General features: G+C 31.4%; 1 protein-coding gene across 2 annotated transcripts in view; it reads right to left on the bottom strand.

The window, feature by feature from the left end:
* hth (Meis homeobox homothorax) overlaps window positions 1–15,935 on the bottom strand; it is a 157,638-nt gene extending 141,703 nt beyond the window's left edge. The window contains exons 1-2 of one of the 2 annotated variants that reach the window (XM_080172554.1): window positions 15,632–15,935; window positions 8,161–8,204 (exon numbers count right to left, since the gene is read on the bottom strand). In XM_080172554.1, coding sequence (XP_080028680.1) covers window positions 8,161–8,178 — 18 coding nt within the window. In that variant the 5' untranslated portion in view covers window positions 8,179–8,204; window positions 15,632–15,935. Of the gene's footprint in view, window positions 1–2,670; window positions 2,785–8,160; window positions 8,205–15,631 lie in introns of those variants that run through there. The other variant, XM_080172555.1, reaches the window with a different exon arrangement.
* Between the last annotated feature and the right edge of the window lie 10,323 nt (window positions 15,936–26,258).

The raw sequence follows: 26,258 nt of genomic DNA, 5'->3' as shown, positions 1-26,258 counted from the left end.
AAGAAGATAATTTAAATATAATCTAATATTATCATATATTACACTAAAAATGTAATAATAAACAAAAATATTGTATGTTTAGAAGGAATTTTTAATTAAGACTAGCGAAAAAGTAACATACAAAAATCAGGATCTACTGCAGTTCACGGTAAAATATTGCTGGTAACGAATATTGCAAAAAATCTATAAATTTTAAAGGCTGCTAGCTGCCAAACGGCTGAACGTACAGATCATACCCACACACCATTTTAAGTGGTATATGAAGGCCTACAAATAATCTGGAATAGCCAAGATCCAATAATGCAGAGGGAAAGCTTCACTGAAGAAAAAACGCGTAAAATAGGCCTTTTTCGCGCATTTCTCTGCACTGCAAGATAATTATGCATTATTGATTTATGGCTATTCCAGATTATTTGTAGGCCTTCTTATGCTGCTTAAAACAGTGTGCAGGCATGATCTGTACGTTCAGCCGTTTGGCAGCTAGCGGCCTTTAAAATTCATAGATTTTTGGCAATATTCGTTACCAGCAATATTTTACCGTGAACTGCAGTAGATTCAAAAATCATATTTGAAATCAAGCTTTTTTTGAGCCATACTATTTAGCATGTCACCCCATAAACATACAAAAAAAAACCTATCACACACACACACACATGATGACGGGCGTATGAATATTATAATTGTGTTTGCTTTACTGATTTGGGTAAATCCCCCCCATCCCTCCACATATCCAACCAATTTTAGATAAATTCCCACTCCCCCCCCCCCATCCAAGTCCCCAAAATTCATTTGAGATAAAAAGCCAACTTTGAATATTTTTTTGGTAGCATAGCTACTCTATAATTCACTTTGTCTGTACGTACCTTTTTGGGAAGATACGCCTTTCCAAAAAGCATCCAGTATAAAACTTACTTGGTCCGTCTGACTGTCGACCATGCTACGAATGTATATATAAACTAGCGTCTACGCTCCCCCCCCCCCCCTAGAGGCCTCTAGAGACACTTAAGGAGGGTAAGGGAAGTAGCTTTCAATTTTAATTTTTAAAAGAAAGAAAAAAAAAGGGGGATGATTAATTTTTCCAGGGGCGTTTTCATTTGAGGGGGGTGAAGATAACCTCCCCCAAAATGTTTATAAACCCTCCTGGACCTATAAGAATTTTCGATGTGCAGGAAAATCGTATCGGTTCAGCGGTAAGCAATATTCTTTGCAAGAGATAAAAAAAGCTTACTACTTCATATAATAGGATATACATAAGTGTTTAAGATTTTAAATCATTTACTAGTGGATGTTGTCATCCTTGTTTTTTTTTCTATTAAATATTTCTGATAATATATGAATATATACATGTGAACATCAAATAAACCAGCAGGGATCTCAAGGGATAAGACAATGAACGTTTTATTGCTGTACGTACATACCCAATGCTGATAAACAAAATTACTCTTTATATATGTTAAAATTATTTGTTGATTAATTTGAACACAACTAATTAAATTCAAAAAAAGTACTCAAAATGTTTAGGCTAATGAATAAAACTTTGACAGGGGCGTCGTAGCTCAGTGGTAACGCACTGAGTTACGGTGGTGAGAGTTCGAGTTCAAGTCCCCATGTGGCAACTCGAATTTCTCAGTCGCAATTCATTCACGCAACTTCCCCTTGGTTGTGTAAGAAGGGTGATAATTGGGTAGTTTGGATACTCAATAATCAAGTACATAATATCAGTACAACCCTTACCCAAGCTCCTCTGTGGAGAGCGTCATTCATTACGGTGACTTAATTTGGGACACCTGCCATACTCGGCGAGGGTGAGGTAATAAAGAGTAGGTCCCTTGAGACAGCGGGTCAAGTACTTGTGCTTGAGCGTGGACCTTGAGCTGGCCCTAGTGCTAGTATACAAAAGTGTCTCGTCCTACTCCATGACTACTTAGGTCCAAACACTAAGAAACTATGGCTACACACACACACACACACAATAAAACTTTGGATACCAAAGTGCAAAAATTCTTAGTTGCCAAAATTATTTCTTTCGTAGCTCTGGTAAATTTAACCTTCATTGTCCTCTCCCTACCTCCCTGGAAAGTAAACAAAACATTATAGAAAGAAAAATCTTTTTTTTGCCTTAAACTGTTCTGCAGTTCAGATTACAATCTTTACATAAATATAAAGAATAAGGGCTATTTCATCTACTCGTCACGATCTTTCTATTCACTGAACCAATTGAATTCTCTATTATTTAAGTATTGGGATAGTTTATTGCTATTTTCCCACCATTTCTACTTAAATTAATGAACCCCTAGATTCTAGATACACAGCCGCTAGTATAGGTTTCATCATATTTTTTTTTAATTATTATTTTTAACGAGTAGTTTTTAAGCATTATATCGACCTATCCAAATTACGTTTCATCTTTTTTCCTTGTTTGCTATTAAGATTAATAAGGTTTATTATTTTTACGTTGTATAAAAAAATTAGGTTTAGTAGAAAAAAAACCAGGTTGAAGACAATCATCTTTTAGACGAAGAAAACCTTTTTGGCCTAAAAAGAGTAAAAATAATAATGAATAAGCCATGTAAGTAATATTTTCTGTAATTATGTGTACAATAGTATGCTGAAATCGTTATCAATAAAGAACATTAGGTAAACATTTTTTATCACAGAATAGGAAATTACCTCAATGCGATAACTTTAACAATCACCTTTTCACTAAAATCCTTAAATCACCAAACTATATTCATAACTGTCACTAGAAAACTACCGTCGTACTGCAATATTTGTTTTGATTTTGTTACAAATTTTTAGCGGCATCTTACGTAACAGGGTGTCCAAATTTTAACACAGAATTTTACTTTATTTTTAGAAATATTGCACATTTTATTTGATTTAAAAGAACGTTTGTTTTTTTCTACTAAATATTACAGCAAATTAAACTTTGTTTTCTGTTCTAATAATATTTTTTTTCCATTTCCTACTAATACTTTAAAATTATAAAAAAGCTAGATTTTGTCTTATTTTTATTAAAACAAAAGGCAGATTATTCCTTTCAGAATGCTGAAAAATCGCCCAAATTATATTTTTTATTAAAACTATTCCCCTACAGTAAAAGAACACCCTGTATATATATAATATAGCCATGACCTTGCAAAAAGGACATAAAAATTGCGTCCAAGATGCGTCTACACAAATATATTAAACTATATATTACAGGGCGTAAAGTGGTAAAATTACCCTCCAGAGAGGAATAATAGGGGGGGGGGGTGGGACACCCTCCGGGGGGGGGGATTATGGGACGGGGGGAGGTTAACCCCCCCTCCCCATCCCTGAATTTTCGCAGTTTAATCAGCACGGATATTTGGGTTTTATTGGGTTGTAAAACTCGAACTGAGTATCTCCCCAACTCAGATGGAAGGATAGGTAAATGGAAAATAAAAATCCTCGCATTTGAACCAGTGCAGATTTTCTATATTTGAAGTCTGTTAGTGTGTCCTTCTAAATGTCTAATACAAGGACAATTATGTCCATAGATTAAGCACTGAAAATAATATCCTATTATATAAAGCAGAAAGTTTGTATGTAGCTTAAGATTTTGATAACCACTGAACCGATTGGGTTCTTCAGTTCACATAGGTCCCTGGATGGTTTTAGGCTACATAGTTTTTAGCTATTTTTTTGCTTTCCCTAACCTTCGAATACATGGATCCTTAAGATGTTAGGGGAGCAGCCACAAGTTAAAAAAAAGCATGGATTAATATTTAACTTTCACATGAGAATTATCCTTTACTTGTTTATGGATGGACGTACAAGTAGATGGATAGACCTTAATTCTAAATCAGCTACACTCCTTAAAAAATATATTTTTATGTTTTTAAAGCAAGCCACGTCTTGCATAAGATATTAAAAATGGTACTTTGAAAATTATGAGTAGGTGAGTATATATATTCTTTACTTTACACTCTTACACATTTATAGATAAAAGGCGTGAAATCAAAGAGTGCCTTTCTGTGTGTAGTAAAAGATCTCGCTAACCGATGGGCCGACATTGTTCTATTTTACACTGAAGCATCTTATGGGTCCAGGGAAGATTTATATCTAATGGTATCTACACCTCCCAGAAGACGTGCCTTCCCTGGAAAAAATTACCCCACCCCCCAAAAAATTCCAATATTGCCTATCCTTAAATTTCTGATAAATTACTAAAGGAATTTTTCTGCATCTTTTATAATCCAATTCTCTCTGTATCTATCTATTCGTAACAATTTAAAATGGAAAGGTTTCGTGAGTTTTATAATTATTTTTATTGTAAAGGTTTCGTGGTTTTTTGATGTTAGAATATTTTTGGTTTTATGACATTTTTATGGATTTCAATGGGCTGTAAATAAGAGTACACACATCATTTTTGGTAAAGGTTAGAATACTCCTCCTTGAATAAATTAGTTCCATCTATGAAATTATAATAAGCCAGGGAGGAGGAGGAGGGGGGGGGGGGGGGGAGGAGATATCTTATCATATTCTATGACTATCATAATAAAAAAAATGGTAATTGTTTTTTTCCTGTTTGTCAGATAAGATCTCGGCAACTAATGAACCGACAACCAACTAAATTTTACATTTTAGACAAGCTTCACATAGGCCCCAAGATAGTTTTAGGCTAATTTCTGACAATTACTACCCATTCAAAATAGAGCCTCTAGATGCTAGTTGCGCATTGGTTAATTGACTAAATATCTATGACACAAAGTAGAACAATGCCTTTCCGTCTGTCTGTCAGTCTGAAGCTCTCTGTAACCGCTGAACCGATTGTGCTTTGATCTTCAGGACAGATACAGTAGTTTAAAAAATGTAAAACATTAAAAATCTTCCCTTAACCCTAGGGAAAAGCCCTAGAGGCTAGGGACGAAGCCATAGTATTAAATAAACTCATGTTATAATAAATTTTTCATAGTAATTAAAATCTAAGTCACTAGTGATTCTTGAGATTTTTCTGAACACACACAGTCAAATATATATAGCTATCCTATTATATAAGTAGTAAGGATTCTCTAATTTAGGTAATCTTCACATAGGCCCCTTGATGGTTTTAGGTTAATTTCTTTTTATATTAGTCTTTGAATGTTTTTGACCCTTTGAATACAGAGCCCCTAGAGGCTAGGGTCATATCCGCTAGTCTTTTTTTATGACAATTAAAATATAAATTACTTGAATTTAAGGATATTCTTTTTGGACACATACAAACAAATATACAAAGTGTTAAGATATCTGTTCATTTATTCGTTCCTCGTGATATTGAAACTGCTGAATCGGTTTGATTTTGCTTTTTTAGAGAATAATTAACCCCAAATCTAAATAGCATATAGCAGAACAAGTTGTAGCACATAATGCAAATGATTTTAAAAAAAGATTTATCTGTACCGACTATTTGGTCAATGCCCCAAAAATCTAGGGGGGAAGCTACTAATTTTTAATAAAGAAGGTACTCTATAATTTTACTTTGTCTGCTAGTCCACCCGTCAGGCCGTAACGCTGTGAGAAAAATTGGATTTCCTAGTATGAAAGGTTTCGTGATTTTTACAATAAATCTATTCCTAATTTATGAACACTGTATATCTGCTCTTTAAATCACTGAAATAAATAAAAAGATGTTTTTTTGTTCTTTTGAACTCGGCCGTGTTTATGTTTTCGACGCTATTAGCTGATTTCAAAGACCCGATACAAAATCGGAAAATTCTCCCCGCCCTGAATTTAATTTATGTATAGGTTCAAAGTAAAAGATTAAAGGGGGCATGAGTTAATTTAACTCTGAAAACATGGTGGGGACCCTGTCCCGATTTTGTAATGGGTTTTTGAAATCAACTCATAGCGTTGGAAATATATAAATAGCCAAATCCACACAAAAGAATATAAATCAATTTATTAGCAGACGTAAAGTGTCGTGACCAGGTAATTGTCTATTGTCTGAATTATACATTAATTGGTACAGGCAAGGACGAACAAGATTTAAATGGGGAGGGTTTAAAACTTTTTCTATGTAGTTGTTTGCCAGGTTTCATGCTGAATCAGAAGAACAAACAGGCATTCTGACTTCATTCTACTTTAAAACATATTTTAGTGCTTTAACACAAAGTGCCGATTGAGCACTGATAAGACCACCCTCCCCCTTAAAAAAATCCTATTATATAAAGTAGTAAGCTTTTTTGTCTGTACCGAAGGATCTCGCTAACCGCTGAACCGATCGGATTCTCCTTTGTAGGGTAGCTTCTGATAGGTCCCAGGAAGGTTTATAACTATTTAGGAGGAGGGTACCACCCCCCAAGAGAAATCACAAACTTTTAAAATGCCACTAGAGGCCTCTAGGATAGTTTTTTATCATATGTCTAACACATAATCATGACTATTCATGCAGGGCTACCAAGTACCCAATAAAACATAACCATAACTTCCTTGTAGATATTAATAATTTTTATCTTTAAGGGTGGGGGAGGGGGGGGGGGATGAAATACCATTAAGATCTCGCTAACCTACGAATCAATCGATTCCTCCTTTTTATAGAACCTTTTAATAGTTCCTATAGTTTTAGGCTGTAATTAGTCCATAGTTTACAATTAATTTCATCTCAATAAAAATTGTTTTACCTAACAGAAGGAAATAAATATCCAAAAGTAGTTAAATATCAAACACCATGATTTAGTTAAATTGACATAAATTAAGAAAATATACATACAAATACGACATATAAAACGTCATACTCTAAATAACATTTAATTTCATATTTACAATCTAAAGGGAAAAGACAATGGTCGATAAGATTATATACATCCTAAATGATTTTAAACATACCTTTCCATTCTGTAGATTAAATTATTGGTTGAAACGTATGGACACTAAGCTTAATGAACCAACCAATCAAAATTCAATGCGAATCCCGAAAGTTATTGAGCCAACTAATAAAGAAACGTTATTATAAAGCATTGAGGACTAGTGTAATAAACAGCCAAATGTCTAATTCCTCCCTAGTTATTTACACAGTAGTGGGACCAACCCTTATGTCTCAAGGATGGAAGGCAGGATAAATAGGCTACAACTATCGTTAAATTATACAGCCTAAACCAGATGTTTTTGATAGGAGGGGTGTGCGAAGCGCACCTAAATTTTTGGGCCTACCTTGACCCAAAATCAAAGGGGGTGTAAAGGGGTGTAAGCCATACAAATTTATACAATACCATAGTTGTTATTTTTTACTCTTAAGTGTTAATATTTTTTTAAAATAATAATAATTCTAAATTAAGATTTTATAAAGTAGGTAAAAGTGATTATATATTTGGTTTTTGTTTATTTTATGCATAAATTTTTACTCTAAAATTTAAATAATTTAAGCTATAAACTTAAGATTTAGCCAGACGTAAAACCATTAAAACTCTTTATTCAAAAATATTCTATCATTTAAAAACAAATTAGTGGTAGAACCTACCTCTATTTCATAAGTTTTTAGGAAAGACTTTAAAATTTTAAAGGTTTTAATTCCTCCCCACCCTCAAGAAAAATAGCATGAAACATGCCCAAGACAAATTAAAGGTTTTGATAATTACAAAAACACAGAAGGAAACATTTATAAACTTGAATTCAAAGGAAATTGTATTTTTTAAAAATAATTTAAATATTCACGAAACCTCTCACCACAAAAAAAAGCTTTTTAAGTGGGATTTTTCTATTTTTAAAGCATTATCTACAAATGAACAACTTTCGTTGATTGAAATAATTGTCCTATTAGTTTAAAACTATTATATATTCAAGCCCTATATATTTTCAAAATTATATGATAGAACTATGAACTTATACAATTTTGGGTAAGATTATGCTATCCTTAATTTTTTTAGTTTTATTAATTTTAATATTAACTTTTTTTCCGTATTGATTCAAAACCGATTAATATCCGCTGGATTGGAACCGGTTCTCAGCCATACTGAAAAATTCTGTATATCATTACAGACAATTTTCCACGAATATAAAAAAGTCAGAAAATTAATACTAGTTTTGAAAGCCTGTTTCTTAGGTCCCTCGGGACGATAACAAAACTGGTTTATATTTTATAATTGTTCATTTAATATCCGCGGAAAGCTGTCAATAATAAATGTAATACCTAACTATTACATATAACAAATAACTTACTTTGCTTAGGAGTTCCATTTTCAAGTTTGCCTTCTCCTGCCACCCTGAAAAGCAAAACAAAGGTAAGAATCTTTTTACAAAAGTAACGGGATCTTCATTTGTCTTTAGCTTAAGATCTCGCGCTAACTGCCTGACCGATATTTGTCTACTTTAGATTGTAGCTTCTTTTAGGTACAGGTAAGGTTTTAAGGAGGCTACTTTCAACCTACAAAAAAGTAATCGCCCACAATGAATAGGCAAATCCAAATTTTCAGCTTAGCGGCTTCGCTATTCGTTTTAGATAATTTTACTTTAAATATATAATGTAGATGCATCTTTTGGTTACTAGTTTCCATTATTAATTTGAAATAATAATGAACCAAAAAGATACGCAAATCCAAAGAATATCAAAGGGAAAATGATTTTTGAACTTTTTTCTTCTTTTAAAAATTGATTCTGATTGATGCATTAATTATTACTTATGAAATATAGTATAAGGTAGAAATTAAGAGAATTTTCTAAAAAAAAACTGGAAAATTAAAGATTGATCCCAGTTGTGTTGGCCCTGAGAGGACTTTGGCCCAGTCCAACAAAACAGGTAATGAGTTGCCATTTCTTTTATTAAAATAGTCTTTATAATACGATACTATACATTTTCAGTACTGGTATTAGTCCAGAGAAAAAGAAACTATTCGATTCGGAGCCATAATCTTATCTTATAAAGTAGTAAGGTTTTCATGTTTGTAGCTTCATATTTCGACAACTGCTAAACCGATTAAATCTCTAATTTTGGGGAATCTTCACAAAGGTTTTTCTAGGGTGGTTTTAGGCTATTATTCTGTCCTACCCAACACACAAATGAATAGCCCCTAAATGGCAGTGGCGCAGCTTCTAGTTTAATATAAAGTGCAATAATAATATTGCAACAAAATGTATGACTTAATCCCAAATATTTTTGTAGATAAAATAATAAAAAGTGCATAAAATCAATCTTACAATATTTCTTTACTTTTTACTTGCCGTAGAATTTTGTTTTAAAGAAAGCTTTTCTAAGTAGAATACAAGTATATATTGATGGTGATAAATTTGTCGTAAATATAGGTTGCTAATATGGCCCTTATATATTGGTCAGTTCTTTCACCCAGTTGTAGGAAAATGAATGAGATAAAGAGGGGTTATTGGGGGTATCTTTGTTGTAGCCAGCTGCGAGCATCATTTTATTAGAGTACATGAAAATCTGATACAAAATCCAATTGAATATCGATTATTTTCTATTATATGGGATGTAACTACATTGCGAAAATTTAGCTATTGAAAAGAATACACCGATATGGCTTCATAATATCAAAACAAATTTTTTAGCCCGTCCAGGCTAACAAACTGTTTTATATCTTATATTTTTCCATTTTAATATCCACGGAAAGCTGTCACTAATACGATGTAATAAATAACTTTTATTTGACTAAATATTTGTTCATGTGATGATTTGCAACTATTTAAATGGAGCACCGAAAAACGTCCTTTCTAATTTTCATTCTTTTTAGTAGCGGATTTACTCTATAACTCACGTTGTCTGTCCGTCCATTTGTCCTTCGTCTGCCTGTCCGTTTGTCCGTTACGCTATTAAGGAAATGTCAATTTATCGGCTTCTATTTGATAAAAATCATCTAATTTAAAACAACCTTTGTCTGTTGGTCCGCCAGTCATTCCTTTTTAGAAAAGTTTCGTGATTTTCTATTATTCTTTTATACTCTAATCATATGTCCTTCTTTCTCTCTTCTTTTTCCCCTTTTTCTTATGACCACTCAATTATTGCTCTATAATTTACATTATATCGGTTTGTCAAACCATAACTTTTGTGCTTCGCTGCTTATAGGTGTTTCCATCCTTGTTATGTAATTGTGACTCAATGAAATATATAAATGATAGATAAATTGAGATAAGTTTTTGTCATGGAGTGCAGCTAATCAACAAACACCTACACCAACACACATTTTATTTTTCCTATTTTATGGTAGGGGGAGAAAGTCACGCAAAAATCAAACACGTAACGTCATAAAAATTTGGGAGATGTGAGGAGAAGTAGGGAAGAAAACCCCTAAAAGAGTGCTGGATAATCCCTCATTTTTTTGACGTCACGTGGCTGATTGTTGAGTGACTTTCTGCCCCTCATATTTTATGTAAATAAGAAATCATAAGATCTATTTTTGGTCATTTATAGATTATACGATATTTGAATTTTCAATGTATTAAAGATTGCTTTTTTTCTTTAATTTAATAACATAGTAAAAACCACCCCGAACCTAAGTAAAGCTTCCCTAAAATTAAAACTCAATCGGTTCAGTAGTTATTGAAATTTTTAGCTTCATAAAATAATATGTTTTTTGGGGGGGACTGCCATTTACACATCCAGCAAATTTACAGTGGATGTGTTTTCGCCAGTGCAATGGATGTATTTATGACAAACTAAATTTTTACTGTAAAAATGACAGTAAAATCGATTCTCATGCCATAAATACATCCAACACTGGCAAAAATACATCCAATATTTTTATACATATGTCAAAATTACATCTGACACTGGCATTTACACATCCATATGTTTTCAATTATATGTCATAAATACATCCAACACTGGCATTTATACATCCATAGAAATTTAATTCAAAATAATAAGAAAACAACTTTTATATTATTTGAGTTATAATATATGTATTTGTCAGGTTAAAATAAAAAGCATTATAAAGATTTAAATTATAATATATATGTCAGGTTGTCTTATTTTATAAGGACATGCTCTTTATGATATCTTTATTTAAATACAAATAAACAGTTAATAAATCAACCAGTAAATAAATTATGTACAAAGATGGATAAAGTTGTAAACTAAAGAGTAGCTTCTAAATTAAGAGAATTAAGATAGTTTGAATTTATAGAAAAATTGGGGATAGGAGAAAAATATTGGAGGGAGTAATTGAACATAATAAAAATTTTATGTTTTCCAAACTATTTATCCCTTTCTTAAACCTTACCCTACCCAAATCTCACAACCCTATTTTAGAATTTTTCTAGAAAATTTACAAGGCTTAGTCATATCTACAACATTTTAATTAAGATATATTTTATCAAATGTTTGTATTTTTTTTTTGAAACAATTAAATCTGTTATTTTATCTTTAGTTATTTAACTGAATTGTAATTTAATGAAACTAAGAACTTATAATGTAGTAAAGCACAACTTAATATATTTAAATCTTAAAATGCTTTAAGCTAAACCTAATAAAGAACAATACTTCATTGATTGCACACGGTTGGACCCTCAGATGTCAAAACTTTATTTTAGTGTTTGGCCAAAATGACTTTGCAATTGTATCTGTAAGTACGTCTAATAACACCCTTTGCTATTTTTAAAATCCTAGAAAATTTTTTTTGCAAGAAAATTGCATAAATTCGCAACCTTTTTTAGAACCACTACATAACTCGAGTTTTAAAACTTTTTATATAAAATCCTTTTTACAAAAAATATCAATAATTACTTAAAATTAAACCTGAAAGAAAAAAAATCTCATTACACGTGTTAATTTGCATGTTTTAGGTCTTTTTTTGAGGAAAGTATAACTTCCACATTTTTGACAATAATTAAATTTTTTTAACATTTCAAAGTAAAATATAATAAAACTTAAACGATTTTTCTTGAATTATCAGTTGAAAATTTCATCAAACATGCAATTTAAGTGATGAAAATTTAATAAAATCATTTTTTGAATGTTTAGAATTACCAATTTTCTACATTTAAAACAAAATGTTAACAAAATTTAAAAACATTTTAACATATAACTTCAAAAATCAATAACATTTTATAAAAAGATGTTTCAAAAAATAAATCATTAAAAGGTATTAAAATGCATTTGAAATTACTTAAAATTAAAACGAGATCATCTTTTTACACTGTATTCTGTGTGATAGAGTTTAAATGACATGATTATTGAATGAAATATTTCCTAAACTCATTAAGCCTTTTTGTGACTATATTAAAAATAATTTATTTTGTTTTGTATTGTTTTTTTATTCAAATATTTGACAAAATTTTCCCTACGTCAATAAAATAAAGTCAGTTTTTTACTGTTTCCAGGTTTTTCTTTATAATTATAACAATTAAATATAATATAAATCTTCATTATCTTTTATTTGAATTATCATACACATTAAAATGTAAAGTATAAGCTAGAATAGCACTTTTTTCAACGAATATTTTAATGACATTATATCAAAATAATTTCTCTTAAATATCACACAACATATGATTGGGAAGTATAGCCATTTCTTGGAGGTATAATATTTACAAAAATTCCATTAATTCTGTTTTTATCAGAAGTTAAAAAAATTGAACAATTCTAAAACAATGGTTGGCTGTCTAGATATTGAGTACACTAAGACTACGGCTCTGTTCTATTGAAATAACGTTGCAAAAAGAGGGGTTCTGAAAGTAATCTACCTAATTATTTTTAAAGAACCAACAAGTACTGTCAGTATCTTTTTTCTTGTAATCTAGCAGACAATCAAATCATAACACAATTTTCATGATAAAATATTCAGGTTTCTACTTCACATTTTAAAAAATATACTGATCAATAAAATGTTCAAAATTTTACTTTGTACTAATTGAAAAAATATGTTGTAATTCTTATTTTAAAGTTACATTTTTATCCCTGACAAAATCATAGACGACTTTTAAAGGCATCTTATCTAAACTTTTTGAAGAAAAACTTAAAAACGTTAATTAAGTATTAAAACTATTTTCTTCGATTTTTCTGAAGTTATTATCGCATTCTATGGGTTTTTTATTATCATTTACTTATATCGAAAGTGCCAAACATTGTACCCTAACTTATTCATTTAATAAAAAACCAAGCGTGTTCAATATAGCTCGAAGTTGTTCATCTTGTTGTTAAAACTAAAAAGGAAAGAAAGGTGTAGTAGATATTTAAAATAAACTTAAACAAACTTTTAAACATGAATCAATTGAAAATAATTTAATATTTATTGGTGGAAAAGATTAAAACCTTTTGTATGTTTCCCAAAAATCATAAAAAGTGAATAGCAGGAAATGTACTTGAGTTGTTTTATCCACAATAATTTGACCACCTGTACAAACGTATTGATGTTTTGTAGGGAGCATCTTGAGAAAAAGGGAAGTAAATAGGGGGAGAGTAACTAAAATAGAGCAAAAATTTAAAACCTATACATACTGTACAAAATCTAATTAATTGTAAATAAATAAATATTCTTATAAATTAATCTAGATGTATATTTGCCAGTGTTGGATGTATTTATGACATATAATTGAAAAAGTATGGATGTGTAAATGCCAGTGTCAGATGTATTTTTGACATATGTATTAAAATATTGGATGTATTTTTGCCAGTGTTGGATGTATTTATGGCATGAGAAAAAGGAAGAAAACATTTTGCCAAAAATACATCAACTGTAAATTTGCTGGATGTGTAAGTGCTATAGCCCCGTTTTTTTGTATACCGTTTGATATTTTATCCAAATTTTAAATAAATAGGATGTTTAATTTATGTTTCTTTTTCATTCTTTTCATTAAGATCTTACTAATTATTTATAAGTAGATGATTATTTGCGTTTTAAGACCTCTTGAATTTTAAGTCTTTGCTTGTTAGGCATCTTTGAATTGATCCTTTAGAATTCTTGAGTATCGTTAATTTGTTTATTACTATTGGTCAGGTTATGTAAGGTTACTGTGTAGCCTCCTTGGGTTACGGGCCTTCGCAAGGATTAAAAATAGGGAAAAATCTACAAACCCTTAATTAATAATTATGTAAAAAATTAGGGAAGGAATGTTTTCAGTGCTCGATAGGCATTAAGAGGGAAAGCTCATAAAAATCATAGTATTCTTGTACAGTACATTTCTCTGTATGTTTTTGAATACTTTATTTATAATACGGAAAAATTATAAGTAATATAAAAGTAACAGGATGTCTATCTTTATAGTTGTAACGAAAGATCTTGTTAACCGTTAGACCGGTATTGATCTCTTAAACATTTAACTATCAAAAAGAAATAATTACTACAGGTTGTAACTCCATATGACAATCTCAGAGTGGTTATTATGCCATCGTATATATTTTACCCAAAAAGGCATCAAAAGAATCGCAGCAAAAACAACAAAGTACAGTTATCCAAGTAACATGTTTTTAAACTGTTAAGATACACAAATGATAATCCAGTATGGCTTTAGATATGAATAATTTCCACTGGATAAAAACCAGTTCAGAGCCATACCTAAAAAAAAAGCCAGTATAAAATCAAAAGCCGGGTTTCTACGGAAAATGAAATAAAACTTTCTCGTATTCATTCGAATCCGGTGGATAGGAACCGGTTCTCATCCATACGAAAAAACTATGTCTAGCATCGTATTATATTCAGCTTTCTACAAATACAAAAATGTACAATCATAAGATTAAAACCAGTTTTTTTAGCCCGTGCCTCGGGGCTAAAAAAACTAGTTTTAATCTTATAATTGTACATTTTATATCCGCGGAAAGCGGTTTATAATACGATGAAAGAAATAACTATTATCAAATCAATTCCCTATTCCAAAATGGCTTTGGAAGCCAACAAATTAGTAGTATAAATTTTCTTTGCCTTTGCTTACAATACTAGATGCTTAATATAGACATACTTACATCTTAATACTTGATTATAGAGAAACATAGCCTATCATATTGTGCCTAATCTTCTTAGAAATCAATAATAATAATAATAATTTCATAATGTAATATTATCAGAAAACAAAAATATAAATTTTTAATGTGAAATATGAAATTTCTGGCAATAATTATAAAGTGCTATGATGAATCTAAAAAACCTTCGCGTTCTCTAGAATCAAACACAGGGGTCTTAATATGGACATACTTACATTTTAAGACTTGCTTAAAGCTTTAAAAATTGTGCCTAATTTATCAGGAATAAAATAAAAGTTTAAAAAATGTTTTATTGACATATAGACTTTCTATAAATAATTGTAGATTTGTAACCGTAAATAAAGAAAAGCTTCGCGTTATAATTTTTGTTCTTTAAAATTAAACATTCGAAATTTTTTCTTAATATGAAAACGCTTACATTTTACAGCTTTTAACAGTGTGCTTATAAAATCTATGTAAATTATGATGATATAAAAAATATGCCGAAAGAGCATAACTAATATAGACATAAGACATACTCTCAGAATGATTATAGAGTTGATACGCTAATTATTGTTTTTTAAACAAATACTGAGTTCTTTTTTCTTAATTTAGACACACTTACATTTTACAACTTGATTATAAAGATGCTTAGAAAATAATATTGTGACTTATTGTCAAATAAATTTTATATTGTAACTTTTTTTCAAAAAGGTAAAATGATATAAATGATTATAGATTTGCAACGTTAAATTAAGACAAAAGTTATTATTAAAAAAAACTTACCAGAAAAAAATCCAGCAAATTTATCCAGCTTAACTCAAAATAAAATCACTTTAATCAATAAAAACATTGCTTTTTCAGCATTACTTTAAAAGTCACTGTTCTTTTTATTTATTAAACACACCTCTTGCTAAGGTGAATTAAGCTTATTTTTGGGTTTATGTTTGTTTTTTACTAACACGTGTTGACATAAATTTCACTTGATATGAATTATTATTATTATAATATTGACAGGTTATGTGCACTTCTCTGCTGCAGTAGGATTGGAACAGGTATCATGACAGATTGACAGGTTGATGCTAGCTGCACTACTACTGGGGGGGACATACAAACACTTTACTCAATTCTTTCAGCCGTGAGAGAGACAGCCAATACGCGCTGCTGGCTGTCACAGATAGACAGATAAATATTAAATATACACAACAACATGGAAATTTACGGTGGTTTTGAATTGTTTGGGGTAGGGTGGGAGGGGTGGGGGGTTGTGTTTAAAAGTTGTAGGATGGTTAGATGGATAGATGCCAGAACGGTGATCACTGCATTGGTTTGAATCCCCGTCTTCCCTCGCCCCTTCCCCCTTCTTTTTCCGGCAAATATACTATTTTTTGCCCCCTCGTGTAATATATGTATAACAACCCAACCCCTTTTTCGCCCCCTTTTCATATTGTTATAGTCTTAAAACTCTTTCTCAAGTAAATAACACAATGGATCGAAAGAAACAAAACTATTTTTTGAACAACAAAAAAATTGCAATAATTTGAAGCACTGAACTCTAATACAGCAATATTTTAGAAGGCATATTTCATACAGGATAAATGTAAAAAGATATCGCAAAACTTTAAGAAAATAAGTTTATTTTGACATTAATTGTAACGAGTATAACTGTAAAAAGATATCGCAAAACTTTGAGAAAATAAGTTTATTTTGGCATTAATTGTAATGAGTATAATTGTAACTGGTTGTAAACTGCAGTTTTAAATCAGAAATTATTGTAAAAATGTTTGTTACTTAATATATTAAAATAGCTGATCTTAAAGAACTGTGCATGTGTATCAGTCTTGGACAATGGGTTGGTTTCTTTACCTATCTGATTTATGTGCAAACCAGGTTTTTTCATTGTGTTACCCTTTTTTTTAATTTAACGATTTGCTCAGCTTATACCAACAACAAATTTGCTTTGAAAAAAATCATAAGTTACATTTTCAGGTTTTACAACCTTTTAATCTGCGGCTAATTATTATTTTAGATTTATTTTGCTTGTTGGTTATACCTTATTCCTGTGATTTACCAATTAAAACCTATTCATTTAGTGACTGCACTTAAAAAAAAAGATGAAAACATCTATAAGTAGTGAAGTACAAAAATCAAAATCATTGATTCACAAACAGACAATTAATAATGAAGCAAATGTTTAGTGGCAATAAAAAATAGAAGAAAATTAAAGAAGAAGAAGGAATTATGATTAGAAAATATTAGGATTGATTTAAAATCACAAATTTTTTCCCAAAATATAAAATTCTTATGACTGACAATCTTATAGACTAATTAAGTTGCATATTAGATGCTCTTTGGAAAGGGTACTTTCACAAAAAAATCAGCATTCTATCTTTAAAAGCATCAGAGGAAATAAAATTTTTGTAAAAAAATTTATGTTAAGGTACTTGTCCTTTCATTTATAAAGACACAAATCCATTAGAACTATGGAAAATGTAATTTTGATTCTATTATCTACAAAAATTTTCAAAAAACCAGACCAAAAACACCACAGGTATGTGGAATTCAGTGTAAATAGGAAACTAGTAAAAGTGTCTGACTCTGATTAAAAAAGTAAAAAAAAGTAGCCAATGAGATTCCACTATAAATTTTACCATTGGTCAATTACAGTGTATACTGGCCTCTCATTGGCTAATTTTTTTATATCATAATCAGAGTCAGACACTTTTACTAGGTTCTGTAAATAGAAAAGAAGCTAAAATCCTGCTTCTAAGCATTCAGACTGGCATGGGTATTATGTACTTAAATATGCTTCATAATAATAGGAATGTCAACAAGAAAAACAAAAGTCTTGCTTTGCTAGAAGTTGAGTAAATATCATTTTCATCAAAGTTACAGACAGACTGATGGATTGACAAACATACACAGTAAATTTTGAGTAGTTCCACTAAAATTTTTATTTTTAATTCTAGAAGGTATAGTTAACAAAGAAAGTAAATATAACTTCTCAAAACAGCTGAATTCATTATACATTATTATCGAATAAATTCAGTTGTTTGTTTTTACTCCTTTTTATACCAAAGTGCCACTTTAAAAATTCTAAGGGGATGGTGAAAAAAAGGAGAGAGGGTTATGAAAAAAGGGTATCAATTGTGTATTTAAAGGCGGTTTTTAACGTCCTTAATTCCAAATAAATAACAGCAAAATAGTAATCTACAAAAAGCTGTAATTAATTAAATTTGCTTGTCCTGATTGACTTCAAAACTTAATATTTTTTAGTGTAGGCATAGCAAGGGAATTTTATACAAGTTAGCATGGCGGCATGAAAAAAACATAGCTTTGATGTGCTACAAAAATAAATTTTTTTTTTCAAAATTATTTGATTTATTTAGGCAATGAAAGTTAAATGCATTTTAGATGAACAACGCTCCAATTAGATGCATTGTAGGAACAATCTGACCACATTACTTGTTAAATAGGGCAAAAAGTTGTGCCAAATATCACTAAACTGATCATAACTTCCTCATTTTTGACTAATTTTATTAATTTATCTATATGTCATATTTAGTGATCAAACTTTTGTTATTTTTTTTTTTTTAAAGATAAGTTTTCTACTAATGGACTTAATCGTCATTTTTGTTAAGATTATGTAGCACCTTCGTCATAACATTGCTTTACGAGGTGCCGCCAAACCAATTCAATAACTCATCCCTTTTTTCATCCTCCCCCACAATTTCTCCTTCTTCCTTTCTCTCTCTCTCTTTCTCTCTCTATTTTTCCCTCTCTCACTCTCTCTATGTTTCATGAACTCTCTTCCATCTATAATACAAAGTAGCTTGATGTCTGTCCGTCTGTCCGTCTGTCCGTCTGTCTGTCCCTTAAGATCTCGGTAACCACTGAACCGATTGGATTCTACTCTTCAGGGTATATTTCTATTGGTCCTGTGGTGGTTTTAAGCTATTTTCTTGGGGGTTGGGACACCCCCAACCCCCCCAAAAACAAAAAAATCCCCCTCCCATTTTTTTTTTTTTTTTTTTTTTTTTGCTGAAGATTTCCTAGGTTCTTTGGGTTTTGTAGAAGATTTCCTAGGTTCTTTAGGTTTTGCAGAAGATTTCCTAGGTTCTTTAGGTTTTGTAGAAGATTTCCTTGGTCCTTTAACGAATTTCGCCTTAATTTTTTTTAATCACCTCTTGGGGCAAAGCCCCTAGAGGCTAGGGGCGAAGCCGCTAGTTTATATTAAAGTAGTTGGAAGTAAGTTTGTGTGCCTAGCTAGATCTTGCAAACAGCTGGTCCTTCGTTCCACGTGTCAAAGAAAGGTTTTGGGCTATTTGTCGGGAGTAGGGATAAACTCCCTTTATAAACATATAAGCCCTCCCACTTAAAAAAAAACTAACCCCTGATAGTCTAAGAGCGAAGCCACACTAGTTCTCTAAACAGAAAAAAGAAAGGTTTGTTTTGAATTGAAAGAGAGGAAGAAAAAAGGTATGAAATGAAAAAAGAGTTGAGGGGGGGGGGGGGGATTGTGAAAAAAGGGGGTTTCCTCAGAGGGAAATGACTTTAAAAAACGTTTAAACAGAAAAGCTAAAAATTTACTTTTTTGTTCTACATAAATCGATTTATTATTACTTGGATGTTGCACCAGATTTTCATGCACTCTAATAAAGTGCTGGCTGAAATAACGATACATCCCATTTACCCCATGCCTTCCCCTCCTACTGAATGAAGAAACTGGTCAATGTTATCAACCTAAATAGATGACCGATTCCCCTGTCAATATATTCACGTATATTCTATATCCATTTCTATATATGTACTAAATGTAACTGGATGTATGATTGTTATGTATTGGTTTTGGTCAGGTTTTAGTCTATTTTGATGAGGGAAATGTTCAACATCTAGAAATATATAACCAGTTTAACAACGGAACCAGTTCAGTGGTTAGCGAGATCTTTACTGACAAACAAAAAAGCTTAATCCTTACAATAAAGTAACAGAATCGGTGTGTGTGTGTGTCTGTCTGTGGTGAAAAATCTCGCTAACCGCTGAACCTATATGGTTCTCTTTTACAGTGCAGCTTCTAATAGGTCCATTGAAGGTTTATGACTATTTTAGAAAGGACACCACCACCCTCCCAAAAGAAATCATCCCTAGAAAATAAATACTAAAGAAATATATTTTATAAAATAGAAAAAACATAAAAATATTTTTTTGCAGGTTCGAAGCCACACTTTTTGGCGGCTGGCTGTCCGTCTATCTAGTGGCAGGTACAACAATGATTGTCTCTGTAAAACCAACAAGATACTGTCAAATAGAAAAAAAGAGAATTCATACAAACTACCAAATAAAAAAAGGTTTTAAATTAAGAATAGTTATTTATTGCGTCGTTTTAAAGAAAGACAGATTTTCACGGATATTATAATTAAAAATTATCACATTAAAACCAGTTTTGTTAGTCCCTAGGGACCAAGGGTCTGGGCTAACAAAACTGGTATTAATTTTATGATTTCATCGTATTACAGGCTTACAGCCAATTGTTCACTTATATCAAAAAAATATGAAATCAAAACCAGTTTTGTTAGCCTTCGCCTTTTGCCCCTCGGGAGTAACAAAACTGGATTAAATTTTTCATTTTAAATAAACTTTTGCAGCTTTAAAAAAATCATTAAATAAAAATTGTAAGCATAAAAGTGTTGGAAGGGAGGGGGGGGGGGGGGTACCTAAAAAGGGTTGCTTCATATAAACCAAAAATAGGAAAGTAAAAAATATGAAATAATTACTTAGCACTTCTAAAGTAAATACCAGTTATGTATCGCATCGTATTATAGACAGCTATGCACGGATATTGAAATGAAAAATACCAAAAAAATATAGTTTTTACTAAACGTCTATATGGATTCAATAATAATAGGGCGCCGTTAGCAATATATTTATCTATGAAACCCTAAATTTACAAACAATCAAATTATCAAATAAACAAGGATCTTAAGGGATAAGACAATGGAGGATAAATTGATGAACACCTAAAATTATGATAAACTTAATAACCCCCTCGAAAATTGAAATTATTGGTAGAAAAATTCTAAAATCTCAAAAGTCTTCGAAAACGAATAAGTTTTTACAGAACTTTGGGGACTACCATGATTTACAGTCCAATGTCCCCTCCCTTCCTGCAAATACGTGATTTTTGCACTTTTAGTAGAGCAGCTACAAAATTAGCTCTGTCCGTCTGTTAGTCCATCTAGTTGTTGGTTTTTTTTATAATTTCACTAACTACTGAATCGATTGAGTTCTTCATTTTAAGCGCAACCATTTTAAAAGATTAAAGTCTTAAAGTTTTGGTTATTTTATTCTTTCTTCCTTCCACTTTTGAATACATAACGCCTAGATGCTAGATGCGTAGCCGCTAGTTAGTATTCAATACCTACTAGCGGCTTCGCCACTAGCATCTGGGGATTCTGTATTTAAAAAAAACAACAACAATAGAATAGCCTAAATCCTAAAAACCTTCGTTAAAATGAAAAATTCAATCGGTTCAGTAGGCTACAGAAAAAAATCTTATTACGGATTATGAAATTTTTGAAAAATATGTCCACAGATTGCATTTCTTTTTGAAATCAATTATTAAAAAGTAAAAAATTTACTTATATCAAAATACCTCAATATCTATATGTGTTTTCATCCTTGTTTAAAAAGTTGTTTGTTATTTAATTGATATTTTAGCCAACTTTCAAAATAATCTTGGTTAGTATTTTAAAAATGAAAATTTTAAAAATGGTAGGAGGTTTTCGTTTGTTTCTTTATTACTTTGATCAGCCAAGGTTAGGTCACATTGGGTTCATTCCCGCAGGGATTGGGCATGAGAAAACAATGTTCTCCCTTTATTTTAGATTTTTTTTAAAAATAAGGGGTGGGGGATCAATGCTCGACAAACACTTTGTAGCAAAGTAACTTTATCTTTTCTTTTGTGTTTACAATAGTTTTAAGTCATACTAGCGGCTACGCCCCTAGAGGCCTCTAGGGGCACTTGAGGAGGGGAGAGTTGAATTTGATAACCCAATTTATTATTTTAGATTTTAAAAGAAAAAGTTTTTAAAAAAAATTTTTTGGGGGGGGGATTTTTTTCCAGGGGCGATTTCTCTTAAGACGGTGGTGGTACCCTCCCCTAAATAGTTATAAACTTTCCTGTGACCTATGAGAAGCCACCCTGTTAAGAAGAACCCGATCGGTTCAGCGGTTAGTGAGATCCTTCGGTACAAAGACACAGACAAACATCATGTTACTTTAGTATAAGAATATGTGAAAATAATGACAGAAAATTTAAAATAAAATTAGTTTGTCTTCAAATAAAAAATTCCCCATTTCCATTTCTTTTTCTTTTGTTCATTTTTTCAGATTTAAGCTTCGCTTCTTTTGAGTGGTCTCGTCCTTTTTTACACATTTACTTTTCAGTTCATTAAATTTGGCTGTTAATTTTATTAGTAGCGAAACTACTCTATCAATTACAACGTATGTTTGTCCGTCAATAGGGAATTTATTGGTCACTAATTTAGCTCATTGATTAATATGATTATATATTAGTTATTTCTCACATCGTATTATAAACGGCTTTCCGCGGATATAGAATGTACAATTATAAGATTAAAACCAGTTTTTTTAGCCCCGAGGTGCCGAAGGCACGGGCTAAAAAACTGGTTATTATCTTATGATTGTACATTTTTTTATTCGTAGAAAGCTGGATAAAATACGATGCTAGACATAGTTTTTTCGTATGGATGAGAACCGGTTCCTATCCACCGGATTCGAATGAATACGAGAAAATCTATTCTATAATTAATATTGTATGTTATTTTGACAGGGAGGGAGTGGAGATTGAACTGTAAATTATACTAGGTTGGGTACAAAAACTTTGAGTACTTTTATTCATTTTGATTGTTTGGATCAAAATTAGAAGTTTCTAAACTTTTCAATAAAATATTTTAATCTGCAGATGTGGAAATTTTGTTTATTATTACTGGGGATTTATAGTCTGTTGTCTTATTCCTGGAATTTTGTAGCTAAATAATTTATTTTCAACAATTTTTCGACCATAAAAAAAGCATCTACTTTATAATTTACTCTGACTGTCCATCTGTTGGACATTATTTATTATTAGTTTTGTGCTTCGCTATTCATAGACATTAGCATTCTTGTAAAGGTTTTCCTCTTGTTTTAAAATCATTCATTTATTTGAAGACAAAAAATATTGATTTATTTCTTAACTAATAGCTGCGCTCTTAGCCTTTAGTACTGTTATCAAATCAACATAAGCATAAACAAAATCATACAAAGTGAGGGAGAAAAAGAGAGATAGATAATTAATAATTAGATAAGAAACACGTATTCATATTTTGTACTGACAAACCAACGGACAGAATTGATATACTGGATGCTTATTGGTACAAGGAATCTTTACACCAAATTTCAGATGTCTATTTTAATTAGAAGCTGAGAAAATCACGGATATTTTGAATTTTAGAGCAGCTTTACTACTAAACATAGATAAGATACGCAACTAATAAACAACAATTGACTTTGTGATTTTAACATGAAACGAGTAACTTACTTGGTTTCTTCTTCCAATAAAGAAAGTGGCAGCACATATGAAGCCTCAAAGTTTTACATTTTTCCATTGTTAACACACTTTCCGCGGATAGTAAAATAAAAATAATATTTTAATTCTAGTTTTGTTAGTCTATCTGGAATTAATTTAAGAATTTTTATTCCAATTTTCGTGAAAAATTCTCTATAATACCTTACTTTACATGATTTTTCATCATTACTTAGATCTGTTTTTAATACAGCGGAAATTAATCAGAGCCATAGTGGAAATAGTAATCACTTAAAAACAATATAGATATTAAAAAGTGTATAGAAGACTGAAACTAAATAAGAATTTAATAAAATAAAATCTGCACATTTTGCAATATTAATAATTCTTTTTTTGCAGAGTTAGACTGATAAGAATTTTACAGAGGGTACAAATAGTTTATATCCTAGATACACCAACTTAGCTACGCCCCTAGAGGTCTCTAACAAAGCTTCTCTGTCTTTACTCTGTCTGTCCGTCCGCCAGTCCGCAACGCTAAGAAGATATGATTTTCTCAGCTGCTACTTTAGATAAATAATCCCTTTTTCAAAGAGCATCCACTTTTAAACTCATTTGGTCTGTTGGTCCTTCTCTTTTATGTCTACTGAACATCTGCTCTATAACTCACTTTGTCCGTTTGGCCATCTAAGATTTTTATGTACTTTACTACTTATAAATGTTGTCATCCTTGTTTAAATTAACAATCATACTTTGTCTCATTAATGTTCTTTTTTGACTGCGGATTTTGTAGAGGAAGGATAGTTTATCATATCCAGGATGGATTCGAAACCGATTAATATCCGCAGGATTAGAACCGGTTCTTAGCCATGCTAAAAACTCAGGTATAGCATTGTATTGCAAAAAATTTTTTACCAATATAAAAATAAAAAATCATAAAATTAATACCAGTTTTTCTGGCCCGGAACTATGGCCTCTCAGGGGTTAACAAAATGGGTTTATCTTCTATATTTTGATTTTTATATACGAGAAAAGCTGTCTATGATACGATGCGAAAACATTTATAATAGATGAAAAATGTAACAGGGAAGGATACATAGCATGCTAACATTTAAAAGGATGGAACCACAGCGCCTAAAAGCCAGGGAGAAAGGGACATTGGGCTATTTACTACACTAGTCCCCAAAGTTTTATAATAATATTTTCTTATTCGTTTGCCTAACAGCTTTAGTGACTTTTATTGAATTTTGATTGTTTTGTTCCAAACGTTTAAACCACTAATTGTCATCTACAGAAAGGGTTATTTTGTGTATCATCATTAGGGATGTACATCAATATATCAGCCATTGTCTTATCCCTTTAGATCCCTAGCGCCTAAAACCACATATTTTACCTCCCGCAGGGGACAAGGACAGCTTAATTGCTTTTGGATACACCTTCGATTCAAAGTTGAAGGAAAAAGTAAACAAGCTAAATAACTGTTTTAGACCAATTTCAATTTATAATCATTATACTTTAGTAACAGGATGTCTGTTTGTCTGTGTGTTTGTTTGTACCAAAGGATCTCGCTAACCGCTGAACCGATCGGGTTCTCCTTAACAGGGTTTCTTTTCATAGGTCCCGGGAAGCTTTATAATTAATTGGGGAGGGTACCACCACCCTCCCAAGAGAAATCGCCCCTAGAAAAAAAATTACCCTTCCCAAAAAAGAGACTTCAAAGAAACCTAAACCAATTATTTCTCTAATTAGATATTTGAAATAAAAAAAAAAGCATTCAAAGTGCCACTAGAGGCCTCTAGGGGCGTAGCCGCTTGTCATCATATAAAAGTAACAGGATGTCTATCTGTGTCTACCAGAGGATCATGCTACCCAATGAAACTGATATGGTTTCTTCTACAGTTTTATGTCTTGGGAATGTTTCTTATTCAAACTACTAAGGAAAGCCTCTAGGGGCGTAGCCGCTAGTAATATATATAATTCAAACTTACTTATAGATAGGGGCGGACGGGCAGACGGACAGACTAACACTTTCAGACAAGCCTCCTCTTCCCCTCATTCCCATTGACATCCAAGCTTTTTATTTTGAGGAAGGGTAAAATGAGAGGTTGACAAGTTTTAAGTCTTTTTTTATTTTGAAGGGTTGAAATGAGGGGTTTTAAAGTTTTAGGGGGGTAAATTAAGAGTTTTAAAAAATTCAGAGGGGTAAACACCCCTTTACTCATACCATTGAACGTATATGCCCCCCTCTTTATTAAAAAATAAAAAAAAAGTGAGTTCTTTTCTCGATACTAGAGATCTCTAATCCTAACTTTCTCCCTGAAATTGGATATAAACCGTGAACAAGTTTACAAGTTTTTTTTTGAAAAATATTTACACGTTTGAAAAGTTTGTCCCTTTTTTACCATCGTTTTATACAATTACTAGCGGCTTCGCCCCTAGCCTCTAGGGTCTTTGCCCCAAGAGGTGATAAAAAAAAAATTAAGGCGAAAATCGTAAAGGACCATGGAAATCTCCTTCAAAAAAAGGACCAAGGAAATCTTCTACAAAAAAAAATAACAGACAAAGGAAATCTTCAGCAAAAAAAAAAAAAAAAAAAAAAAAAAATGGGGTTTTTTTTTTTTTTTTTTTTTGGGGGGGGGGTGGGGGTGTCCCACCCCCCAAGAAAATAGCTTAAAACCACCACAGGACCAATAGGTAGATACCCTGAAGAGTAGAATACGATCGGTTCAGTGGTTACCGAGATCTTAAGGGACAGACAGACGGACAGACGGACAGACAGACATCGTTCTACTTTGTATTATAGATATGTATGTATTGTATATGTATATAAAA

This window comes from Acartia tonsa, chromosome 9 (genome assembly GCF_053477335.1).
Source record: "Acartia tonsa isolate MP-2025a chromosome 9, ASM5347733v1, whole genome shotgun sequence".
Classification (NCBI taxonomy): Eukaryota; Metazoa; Arthropoda; class Copepoda; order Calanoida; family Acartiidae; genus Acartia; species Acartia tonsa.
This window is presented reverse-complemented; position numbering and strand designations above follow the sequence as displayed.